This window comes from Lycorma delicatula, chromosome 1 (assembly GCF_047948215.1).
Source record: "Lycorma delicatula isolate Av1 chromosome 1, ASM4794821v1, whole genome shotgun sequence".
Taxonomy (NCBI): Eukaryota; Metazoa; Arthropoda; class Insecta; order Hemiptera; family Fulgoridae; genus Lycorma; species Lycorma delicatula.
In genome coordinates this window covers 219,604,350-219,618,086 of record NC_134455.1, presented here as the reverse complement: position 1 = coordinate 219,618,086, position 13,737 = coordinate 219,604,350, and the positions used below count along the sequence as shown (strand labels likewise).

The 13,737-nt window shown below is 31.0% G+C and overlaps 1 protein-coding gene across 5 annotated transcripts in view; it reads left to right on the top strand.

Moving 5' to 3' along the window:
- LOC142328724 (AN1-type zinc finger protein 1-like) overlaps positions 1-6,170 on the top strand; it is a 39,236-nt gene extending 33,066 nt beyond the window's left edge. For all 5 annotated transcript variants that reach the window (XM_075372713.1, XM_075372704.1, XM_075372695.1 and 2 more), the window contains 2 exons: positions 1,729-1,929; positions 5,054-6,170. In XM_075372713.1, coding sequence (XP_075228828.1) covers positions 1,729-1,929; positions 5,054-5,515 — 663 coding nt within the window. In that variant the 3' untranslated portion in view covers positions 5,516-6,170. The remainder of the gene's footprint in view (positions 1-1,728; positions 1,930-5,053) is intronic.
- Positions 6,171-13,737: the final 7,567 nt, after the last annotated feature.

Below are 13,737 nucleotides of genomic sequence, written 5' to 3'. Positions count from 1 at the left end.
ATTTTGAATGCCGTTATGAAAATTAAAAATGTATTATTGTCCCAAACTTTAAATTAAATTTAAATTTTTTGAATTGTACTTACATAATTTTTATTTTATTATTATTGTTAATAATAATTACTTTGCCAATTTCTGTAGTGGAGAGTTAGCATCTCTGCCTTCTTTCATTCAGAAGATTCTAGGTTCTAATCCTGTGCGGGCATGGCATTTTTAATAACTATAAAACCATCTATCATTAATTTCTATAATTTGGCATAAACATGCAGGTTATAGGATAAATAAATTCATAAAATTATCATTATTTTTATTATTACTAAATAAATATTATTGTGGTTCATAACACTCAAGAGAAAATCCTGGCTGTCAATGCTGGTTCTTTGTATTTAATACAGTTGTTTTTAATAGTAATGTGATTAATTTTTTATTATTAATATGAATAATTTTAAACAATCAAACGATAATTTGAAGTAAATAGATCTCTTCAGTTGTAAAAAAAAAGAAGATTTTTCCATATTATTTTCATTTTTCTTAACTCAACTTTAAAATTGACCTTATTGTATATGGAATCCCCAGCCTGTTTGTTTGATCAGATTTAGTTTTCCTGGCTCTGCTTGCCTTAAAGAAGAAAATTCACTGGAAAAAATTAAACTAAAATATTCTCTTCTCTTCATTCTCATCAGATCTTCAATAACTAAGCTCTGGAAGTATACCTCCTCTTTCCTTATTTTTCTTCTTTTTGTACATTTTCTTCTGATAATAAATCTTGCAATCATTATCAACAATCTCTGGTGTTTATTAAGCTTTATACTTCTAAAAGCATGTGCGTCAATAAAATATTGCAGATTCAAAGGATGTAAAGTAGATTAATCAGTCATACTTTTAAAGGGTAAGGCAATAAATACAGCTATATTATTTATAAGATCAACTTCTATACAAAAAGTCAACTCATTAAAAGTCTCTCTATCTCATGGTTTCATGGTTTTTTCATACAGCCACGTTTTACAAATCATTTCTAAAAATAAAATTTCTGCTTCAATGAATAAGTTTTATGTTTAAGATTCAACTTAATCATCTGTTCAAGACATAAATGTGTACAAAGTTTATCTTCTTGATTCACTCCTGGTATCCTAGAAATTAATTTTGAATAGAATGATCTCTTAGGAGTACACCTAATCTCTTTGTAGATTTCTTATCTATAAATTATTACAAAACTACATGAACATTTTCCTGTAACACTTCCTCTAATCCTTTCTTTTTCTTCTTATTCAGTTCTAATTAATTTGAAATCCCCAACAGTTTTTTTTTGTTTGGGATCCATTTCCTCCTACCCTGAAGTATTTTCTGTTCGTTTAGCATTTGTACAAAATTGTTCTTTGTTAAATTATAATGCAGTGTTATTTGTTAGCAATCAAGGAACAATTCTTATCTCACACTCTTTATATACTCTTTTTTACTTTTTAATATATACTTGCTGAAAAAAGGTAATTAGATATAATAATTTGTGAGGACCAGTTTGAAATAAGATCAAAATCAAAGTTCCCAACTTACTTGCTCAATAATTCAGTTTCTCTCAGGTAATGATTACCTGGCTGGTTTAATTAACTTATCAGAATTCTTATTTTATTAAAACAAAATAAGGATTCAATTCCCAGTCCCCAATCCAACAAATTCAATTCTTTAAATTATTAGTTTATATTTTATCATTGTGATAAAAAATGACATTTACAGGTTGCATCAGAATCCTTCAAGTGCAATTACAAAGATTGTTCTACTTCTACAGCTGTTGAAATGCTGTGCACAAAATGTCATCAAAATTTTTGTGTTACACATAGACATCATGCATGTCAAGAGATATCAAAGAAAGATGTGGATAAGTGGAGAGCACCCAAAGAACAGTTTAAGAAAGTGAAGGCAGAGACTGATAAGTTGGTAAGTCTACTGATAGTGAATTTTTATTTTTTTCTAGCAGTCAGTATTTGAACTGTTAAGTATCTTTTGTATGCCTGTCATTGCAAGGATTAAAAATGTTTTACAGTATGTGCTACAAGTTTTCAGTATACTGTTTTTAATTCAGTTATCATAAGATGATAATATTATATGATATTATCAGATGTTGATATGTGTGCTAACCACACTGTTATTTTAATATAATAAATAATAAGTTGAAGAATAAGCATATCTCATTTTTATTAGAGCTAATAAAAGTAGTGGTTATTTAAAAAATTTCATTTTACTTTTTTGACCTACCTATTTACCATATTGTCGTGTGTTTTCATGGCTCGATCAGGATATTGAGAGGTTGACAATTTAGAATGTTTATATAATTACAGTTTATTGGTTTAAAATGTTCATTATACAACCAGACAAATTAATAATAATTTTATTTATTAGGAGTGAGGTGGAAATGCATTTACGCATGGAGTGTCGGACTCCCGCTGATGGTATTATCCAATCACTATCAGCAGACTACCAACTAAAACCACCCTCCCTTTCTACCAGGACTCAACCCGGAACCGTTTAACAGATTACTTTCGGTCGAGTCCTGCTATACTAGCCTGATTAGGTGCTACCTAATTTTCAGTACTATCCAGGTCAACCTTTTTGGTCCTGAGAATGATGTAAAAACAGAGCATAATAAATAACGTAATCAAACAAGGAATAAATATTACACATCAAACTTCACCTGTGACTTTCCTCACTGGACCGTCATTGTAACATCTCACTGGACTGATCTACAGAACTCCGCCGAACCCACACAACTCGCAGTCTCTCCTCGCTGGACTGACATATTAATGTCTTGCAGAACAGAACTGCAGGACTGACATCGTAACGCCTCACAGACTGATTCTAATAGAACTCTCTCTGTATCTGGTTTACCCTGACTATTTACACTGCTAGCCTCTTTACCTACCGGACCAGACCCAAATCGAAGCGTTAGAACGGTTGACCGAGGCTTTTGTTCTCATGAATTCCAAACCTGGTCTTCTCACCATACAACAGGTGTTCATTGTGTGTTAGCAGACAGTATAACAAAAGACGATAGTAAAACAGACCTATTCTTTACAAAAAGGGTTCTACTTTTTGTCCCTTTCTGGATTTCTTCAATTATAGTAATTATTACTTTCTTAATAATTGGTAGGAATCCAATACTCAGGCCCACTATACTGGTCTTGTTACAACATATATATATATATATATATATATATACATATTTGCACACTACACACTCTCACACATGAATTGCTGTCAATTTATTGTATTTGAGTCATTGGAATTTACAATAATTTCATGTCCAGGCATAATTCAGAATCAGGCATATATTTAATCATTATTTTTAGATTTTATACCTATCTTATTTTAAATTTTAAACATTACCCTAATCCTGATTTATACTACATAATAGCTGAATCTTCAAACAATGACAAAATATGATTTTATAAAAATAGTTAGAGGGTGATATTTTAAACTTTGGAAATACTAAAAGGATTGCATCATGAAAAATATTTTCTTGGAGAAGTTCAAGTGAGTTCCTCCTGTTGACATAAATTTTTTTCATATATATATATGTCTTTTTGAAGAATCAATATAGTAATGTCCATCCGTTAGTAACACTATGACCATAAAGTTTTTCTTTTCACACCAATATCTAATACTAATAAGCAGGTTTCATAAAAAGAAATTCATCATAGCATGCACAATCTGCTGCTTGAAAGTCTGTCTGTTCTTTGTCAAATGTTGAGAAAACCACTTTTTAAGATACTAAATACCTCATATGTTTATCAGCTTAAAAATAATATGGACATGTGTATGTTCTACACTGTTAGAAGGAATTATTTTATTAAAAAAAATATATATATATATATTTATATTCAAAAAACAACTTAAACCACCAAAACTAATACCAATAGTCAACTTTCGTAGGATCCCACATCATCAGTCTGTACATAATTCTATAATTACATCAACAAATAACAAAAAAGAAATAGAAACTTAAAAATTTAGAAAACAAATACTCTAACAATCACAAAATCTGTAATAATACAATTGCACTGCCATTACTGGAATTTTTAAGTTTTTATTTCTCTTTTGTTATTTGTTTTTGTTGATGTAATTATAGAATTATGTACCGACTGATGATGTGGAATCCTGTAAAATTTGATTATTGATGTTAGTTTTTTTTTTAGGTTTTTCTGTTACTGTGTTTAGTGGTTAAGTTGTTTTTTTGAATTTAATTAGCACACTCGTCAATATTTTGACGAACTATTTATATATATACGTATATTATTCATAATTATTTTAGTAGAAATATTTTTGGAGCATGAATTTAAGATGGTGAATTTTATTATAAAGATCATTCAAACTGAAATTGGCCATTATCAAAATTCTATTCTATTCAAGAATACTTATAGCATGCAGCAGATGTTTCTTTAAAAACTGACATGATTTTAAAGAAAATTAAACGGCCTTATGATTATTGTTTATATATATGGTTTTGGTGATCCATTATGAAACTTAAATACTTCAAACATTGTAACACTGGCGGAGGCTAATACTTGAGAATAGTACCAAAAAACAGTGCTTGTTCTATTGTTGCTACTTGCCAGTATTAAGACAGCCTATAAAAATACAATAATCTTGGAATCTTTAGAAAAATTAATTTTTGCTAAAGGAAACCATTTTTTTAATTCTTAATTTGATGTATGAGATTACTCCATTAAAACAACTTTCAAAAATATTATGGTAGGAGTTTGGTTTCATAGAGACAAATTGTATCTTAATATCCCATTTGTAGTTGTTATAACAGTTTCAAAAGAAATATGTTATAGTCAAAAACTTATATAGCTTTAAACATATTTTTAGACATGAGTTGTAAAAAAACTAAATGCGCACATGATTGCATACCACATAATTAATTTCAATTATTACTCACTCACTCACTCACTACTATTTATAATTATTAATTATTATATTTTCTTAATTTTCCATTGATAGAAAGCATACAATTCAATATTAAAAATCCTAATCTTTTTTAATTCTTCTTCTTTTTTTTAAGGTTGAAGAACGGCTAAGAATGGCACAGCAAAGTTCACCTTCAAAACAGAGATTGGTAAATAAAATAAAATTAATGAAAATTAAAGGAAAAGCTTTTGGTGATAATAGGATTCCTGAGACTGATAGAGTTTTCTTCCTAGTGTATTATCCATATACAGAAGGTACATCAAAAGAAAGTAGACCTTTATTTGTATCAAAAACATGGAGTGTTGGTAGAGCAATAGATTTTTTTGCAAAAAGAATGAAGGTTGAAAATAATAATAATGTTGAAGATGCTCCAAAATTACGATTATTTTTAAAAGACAGTGGAAATTTAATTACACATCAGATGGATACAGTTTTAGAAACTATTTTAAATGATCAAGTGATAATTAATGGTGATTCGTTAGTCATTGAATATGTTGAACCTGACATAGTAAATCAGTGTGCTTTTATTCAGATTTCATCTGAAAAGTATAGTTGAAATTAAATTAAATCTGTAAAAGTGTATCTTAAGGCGTTTTTTTCCTGTATGATAAATCTCTCTGATATAAATTTGATTATTAATGCAATTGTTTTAACCTTCTAACATATAAAATAAATACACTTTTAATTTTTAGAATTCCAGTACTTAGAAAAAAAGGTTTGCAATTTTCAACACTCAGTAAAAATTGTTAATTTAATAATAATACAGAAGGAATTTACATAAGATGAATTGAATATTTTAGTTAAGCATTTTCTAATAATACATAAAAAAAGAATGTCTTTTAATGTGTTAAATTATCATACAATGAATAAAATAAATACTATTTACTAATAACAAAAAATTTAAAACCTAATATTCAGTTTTCATGTTTGCTTTGATATAAATAATGTTACTTCATTATATGCCTTTATTACTTTGTTTTTTATGGCAGTGACTGCTGCTATGTTTATAATCACAAAGAATGCTAACACGTGCAGTGAACTACATCCAATATTGTTGATTTTATATGCTCATTAAGTTTATCTCTTGAGGTTTCCTCAAAAAGTCAGAATGAGGTTTCAAGATACAAAAGTGTGCTGTCAAATCATTATTTGGGATCCAGATGTATGAATTATGTAAACAAATATTTACTAAATTAAAAATGTTAACTTAAGTGTTTTATTTATAAATTCACAGCCTGCTAAAAAGACTATTCATTTGTTTTTAAAGAAAATAGTAATACCTCATCCATCAAAGCAGTTAACAGAACAGTTTTTGGGTAAGTCAAACAATACTTCAGCTTATATGGGTTTTATTTTACTTCCAGTGCTATTTTTAATAAATGATCAAAAAATGTTTCACCAACTTATTTTAAAGAAAAGTAAAAGGTTTTGTTTTAACAGAAAAACTATTATTCTGTACATGAATTTTTAAATAGTGCTAAATAAAAATCTGAATTTCTGCTTCTCTGTTTAAAGTAGACTTAAGTGTGTTCAAATAATTTTTATTAATGCCGTTTGATTTGTGATTTACTTTGTTATATTTTTTCAAATAATTATTGTAATATTATTTTTTGTGTTTATACCATATGCACAGAAAAAAAAAATTGGTGTTTCAATTTGTGATAATATCTCTTGGATGAGTTGTACACTGTTGATTTAAAGCTAGAAACAAAGAGTAAAAAGCTCTTAGATTTAGTTGTGCATGTAGACTGAGTCCCAGTTTTTCCACTTGACACTGCCATTAGCAAATATGTTGACTCCTAAATATAAAGCCGCCTTTTGTGTTGTGCAATTTGCTAAATGTGAATCTGTAGCTACAGTTCAGCATGCATTCCATAGAGTTTAATAGTGATCCTTCAGTAACATTCAATATCAGTGGACAATAACATTTGTTGCTGGGTAATCACTTTGAAATGACTGGGTATCTGTGTAAGAGAAGAGTATGGAGTAACCAAAGATGTCTGAAAAAATTATGAATGTGTCAGGGAATCTTTCCTGTGTAATCCTAAAAAATCTGCTAGAAAGACCAACTGCGAACAGCTGTTACAGGCTTTGAAACCTACCAACTACACTCTGAGAGTCAACTTTGCAATCACAACATTACAGCATGATGATGATGAGTTCTTGATCATATTGTGTTTAGTGGTGAGTCAATGTTTCAGTATAAAGGAAAAGATTACATGCTTAATATCCATATCCAGGGATCAGAAAATCCCCATGAACTCTTATAATGTTAAAGGGACTTCCCAAAATTAAATTTTTTATGTATAATATTCTGACAACAAGTCTATGGGCTCTTTTTTTTGTTGAAGCTTGTATATCAAGACTTAATTTGGATATGCTGCTTACATGGATATACTCTCGTACAATACAAGATGACCAGAGAATTTTATTTGGCAACAAAATGTGCTTCCTCACTGCGTAACTTTGTATGGGATAGGTTGAAAGATATTTTTACCAGCCAGTGGATTGATAGGTATGGATTCAAATAATAGAGCTTATTTGAGTTTCAACAAGGTCCCAATCTGACCACATGTGAATTTTTCCTTTTTAGTTTTATAAAAGATCTTGTGTATGTGCCTCTGCTGCTTACTATCTAATTTGATGCACAGGATTGAAGCAACTGTCACTGCCATTATTCCAGACATGCTGGTTAAAGTATGAAACTCTCCTATCCTTCATTACATTGAACACTTATAAGAAAAAAATTGTAAGTGTTATGCTTTCATTTTATTTGTGATTCATTACTGAAAGTCAAAGTTAAGAGATATTAATTAAGTAGCTTTAAAACTCTGATATTCTTATTTACTTTTTTTATATTCCCTGGCATTCTAAGTGTTGATGCACAGATGTGAATTAGAAACATTATAAAGTATGCATACTTTTTAACAAAGGAAATTGTTAATATATTATTAGATGAGTACACAACTCTCCTACCATCCACAGAACATGCGCGCGCACACACACACACACACACACACACACACACACACACACACACACACACACACACACACACACACACACACACACAAAATATGTGTTCCACTTCAAAGATAGTAATTTGTCTTCTTTGATGATTATCATTTCATCCACTGACAAATTGTTAGAGGTTGTACCTTTAACAATTGTTGGGCAAGATACTACATTGACCACCTGGTACTGAAATGCTAAATTTTCATTACCCTATCTGCATTTGGAAGAACCAGTTTATTAGTATCTGCTACAAGTCTGATTCTACCTAGAAGTAATTTCATAATCTTCAAGGAAGTGGCTTAAGATCTGGAGAGATAATGCATTTGGATAATTCAATAAGACTCTACAGAAGTTATGGCAGGTATCTGTAAAAGTAGGGATGTTATACATTTCCTCAAATTTAAGTGAAGTTTTAAGTTACACTACAAATGTTGAGACTACTGCCTATTTAGGTGGTATTTTATTGGTTTTATAGCTGCTTCTCATAGCCCACCAACGCAGTGTGATTTGACAATTAAGTACCTACTGAGTTTCTCTTGCTTTAGCCAATTTTCTACATGTTTGTGGTCTACTCATTACTAAACTGTTTTAAGATAATTAAGCTAATGGTATGCTCATTAAAATTAAATGCATTGACTGAAAATAATTTGCCACTTTTCCATGTCAGGAATGAAAAGCTTCACGACCCTGGAAGTTATCAGTTGCCTAGTCACTGACTAATTCTGCACTACCTTGGTAGTTAAATGAACAAATACTTAGGTTTTGGTTTTGAAGATATCCAAAAACTTGTAAATAAAGAACCCAAAAATTTCAACTATTTATTGTTAGCAGATCCAGATTTTTACAGGCCATGAACTTCTTTAATTTATTACAGAATGATGTCTAGTCATAACAGTAACATCTTGTTACATCAACACCTCTAAATGTTGTCAAAGAATAATTTGTTAGTAGTGTGTAGAAATATATTCTTCAGACAAAATTAATTTACTTAGTCAACACAAAAAACTATTAGGAAATATTGTATTAATGTATATTTTAACTTTTTTGCTATTATTGGTGTAATATAAAATTAAATTACTTATATTTATAAAGAAATTTTTAATTAAATATTTAAAAAAAAATTGATTAATTATTGACAAGTATAGATCATTGAATGGCAACTATTAATTTTTTTTTAAATGTGAGTAACTATTAGTTATTAGTTATATTAAGTTATTTCTATATAAAAAAAAGGTGAAAATGAAAAACAAAAATCTAATAATGAAAGCCAAATCAAGAAATGAAAAATAAAAAATGTGTGTCATGATAAAAAAGTTTTTTTTTGAAGGAATGCAGAAAAATGAGATAAACTCATTATCATTAATATCGACAGATTGCGCATGCAGCATACAGTCCCCACCAAAGGATTTCAGTTCATACACTCATATGTTCCCTCACACAGGCTGTTTAAAACAGTAAGCAATGTTTTGCTCACCGAGTAATTTTTGTACAGTTCATAGCATACACATACACTGCACGGTGAAAGCATGGCACTGTTTTTGTGGTAACATGTACACAGTCACCCAGAGTAGGAGATCTGGGTTATACTGGGGGTGACAAGGAAGTTAGTAGTCAGGCAGTGTAACAGTAACAGGCAGTGGGGAAAATCACCTTAGTGGTTTAAATTTCCTCAAAATTTTCCAAACATTGAGACTTTCCACCAGCTACTTATCTTCCACTCAGCTTTCTGCCATTATGCATGGAATGTAATTACAATATTCTCTGTTTATATTTAAATTTCCAACTTTATCTGGAGTAATTTACCAGCCTTGAAACTTTTTCAACTTTCATCTGCTACAAAAATTTTCCACACTGCTTTTCGCCATGAATTATTTACAATCAATACAAGCGTTCAAATTCATTTACTTTCTTTGTCCTCTTGCTTAAATGTAAACATCTTTCTTTTTATTTGTTAATGAACCAGCTGGTCTTAATCATTGTTAGAATTATTAATAGTATAATTTTCACTTTCCTTTAAAATTTTGATGAAGTAACACAGTAACACATATTAATATATATTTAAGAATGTGAACTATTGTAACATAATGTAATAATTAACTCAATGTAAATTTAAAGTAAATAAAGGAAGTGATTAACAATACTTTGGTATCTGGCAATTACCTAATGTATAGTTTACACAACCAACAAATTACTCCGCGACTGGAATTGTTGTACATTAATTTTGGTTCTCCAGGCTGGATCATTAAAAAATATGAATAAGACCAGATAATTAAATAATTATGTGAAATTCTAATATTGTATATATATATATATATATATATATATATATATATATAATATAAATTACATTGCAGCTTGGCAGATTCAATTTTCATTGGTGATATCTTCAATAATAATTAAATTATGAATGAACGAAAATATTTGTTCACTACATTGAATCTGGGTTCGCAATTTATGTTAACACCGTTATCTGTATAATATTATTTGTGTAATTTAGTTTTAATTTGTTTTTTGGCCATATTAGTTATTGTTATCATTATGGAAAAATAACAAATTTATTATTACAAAGAAAATCAATTAAGGCCTCCATTACAAGAATTTGATTATTATAAGAACATTCTGCAGATACAACTATTAAACAATTACAATTGCAACCTTTCAATTTACCATTGTTTAAAGGTGACATTCTTGGATGATCTTACTTTTTTAATATATTTAATGATTTAATCCATACTTGAAAAGATTTAACAAATATTTAAAAATTACATTATTTACATACATCGCTAAGAGATGCCTTAGCAATTATTAAAATCTTCCAATAAAGAATGAAAATTATAAAATCGCATTAGATTTTATTGATAAAACAATTTGATAAATTTATGATTGCATATTTTAATGCAGATCACATTTTAAAAATACATTTTTTAAAAAGAGAATCATTAGATATTTTATCTAAATTCTTTAAAAATTTCTTCATATGTCAACTCACTTCAAGCAATGCAACTTCCAGTTAACATATTCGCATCCATTGTAATTCAATTTCTAACAAAGCTAGATTATAATACTACCACATTACGAAAGGAAAGGAAAGATGATCAAATAAGGGTTGTCTAATCTTTCAAGAGTTCCTAGAATTTTTTTAAGTACTACAAACTCACAATTCAGTATTGGAAATATTAAAGACAACATTACAACAATGCATTTAAATCTCATCGCAAACATCTTACTTCAAATGTTAACAAGATTCATAAACAACATAAAATTAGTTATTATTTTAGATCTAACATTAAAGATTGTTTTGTAATTTCAATCAATTACAAAAATGCAAAGAATTTTTTAATTCATCCAATGATGAACAAAGAGACTCTTCAGAACATAATAATTGTCTCATATGTTTTCACAAAGGTCATAGTAACAATCAATGTTACTCAAATAAGTTATATGATTTATGTCAACAAAGACGTAACACACTCATCCATACTGATAAAATTGATTCTAAATTAAGTAATGATAAATTTAGTAATAATGACTATTGTTCACAATTAAACAAAAATGTAATTTTTTCTACTGCTCTGTATAATGTAGATAACGTTTTTGGTCATTCTCATTTGTGTAGAATCTTGTTAGACTCAGGCAGTCAATTAAATTTTTGCACATATAAGTTTGCTTGCAAATTGGAACTTCAACTTAATAATACTTCAGGCATAAATAATGCATTAGCCAAATCTGATTATAATGTAGTACTTACATTGCAATACAAAAACTTTTCATTCAAGGTGCATTGTGCTGTTTTGTCAGACATAACAAATAACCTTCCATTACAAACATTTGAAACTTCTCATCTTAATCTACCTCAAAATTTATTCTTTGCAGCTCCTAAATTTAACATATTAAACAACATTGATATTTTAATGGAGCCCAATTTTATCTTATTTTACCTCATAAATTTATTTGAGATCCAAGATATCCTATTATTCAAGAGATTAAGCTAGAATATATTCTTAGCAGTTGTCTCCCTACTAAATTTAAACAAAACAATACTGTTACATCCCTTTTTACCAGCAACAATAACTTACACATTCAACTATACTTAAAAATTTTTGTAAAATTCATGAAATTGATTCTGATGTTTCAGTTAATGAAACTTCTACATGTGAAACACAATTCCAACTTCATATCACTAGGAGGAACAAACAAAGCAGATTTATCATCTCATTACCACGTAAATCCGATAAACTCTGGCTAGGTGATTCTTTCATTAATGCTAAAAATAGGTTCTTATACCTGGAACAAAGATTATGCAACAGTTATAATCCTAAAAGGGAATATTCCACTTTTATGCAAGAATACTTAATGTTAAGTAATATGTCATTACTTACTTCTGATGATTTATTAATTAATGAATCAAATATATCATCACCCAATACTTAAGCCCACAAGTCTAACTACTACAATGTGAGTATGCATGCTTGAGCGGCTTGGAATTCAACCTCCTTCCACGAGCTTCCCTCGCCCAGCAGGAGACCATCGTCAGCATAAGCCACGATGCGACACTCGCTGAGCGGCCTCAGCCGCAGAGGTGAATCAAATTCCACCACTCACAATAACTGACCAACATACTGTCCTGCGGACAACCCTTTTATAGTATCTTTCCCAACTCATGGCTGCCCATGAATTCGTTCCAACAAAACAATACGACGCCCGTCACTATACCTTCTTAGGTATAGTGACTTATAGTAAACTTGTGTTTTTACAACTGGTGCTAATTAAATTGATTCTGCAAGTTCAGCGTTCTACGTTCTCGTCGTCGAGGTTGACAACCATCAGCAACGGTTAGTCAACCTGCATTGCTGTGGAGTGTTGACGAAGCGGCGACGTAGTGTGTTGCAGTAGTGCTGCTGTTGGCTAAATAAGGACGTTTCCTTTGAATATTGGTGAGGCCTAAAACTTTTTTAGATCCTCTGGCAGGTTCGAGAAGCGGTTTTCGCTCCGACCTAGCCGGTGGAAGGAGCTTTTAGCTTTTGACTCCTCGAGTAGGGTGCTGAACAGACGGTCCGGTCGAGGATAAAGATTTGAACGCTCACCTGAGTCTTATGGTAGGTGATAGGTTCGTACAAGCTGTGGTTGTAGTGTCTGGCAGCGCAGCTGGTGTATCATTAATTGTACAGCGATGGAGCAACCAGGGGGAGGTTGTATGGAAAACTTGGTCGGATTGGCCTAGGACCTGGTCTCCGGTGACCCCTTCTTGCCGAGGAGGTCAATTAGCAGGTCGCCGCCGCGGCCCCGGTCTTCCGATAAGGTCACGGAAGTCCCCCGGGTAGTGGAGCGCCCGAGCGAAGCGGTATCGCACAAAATCCTGCGAGATACCGCGGTTTCAAGCGGTGCGGTGAAGGCGAAAGCCGGACCCGTGTAGCAAGGACCAGGCAATGAGGGGGGCGCCAAGTCAGAAGTACGGCACCCTACGAAGTCGGGGAAGACGGAAAGCGAAGGCGTATAAGTCTGCTCCTGGGCCTAAGGTTCCGGAGGGGAAGCCTGTCGAAAAACAGATGACCTCTGGGGCTGGAAGCATAGGGCGGATTGAGGAGATGCGGGCCGAATGGTCCAAGATCTCCTCAAAAAAGGAGTCTAGAGATGCTCTCGAGTTACGCCAGTTGGTGGACTCATATTTGAACGAATGTACTTTGATGGTTTCCGGGCTGGCTTTAAAGTGTGAAGGCCTCCAGGGTGCAAACCTTGCGCTGGATTCAGTCGTTAGTCGACTGT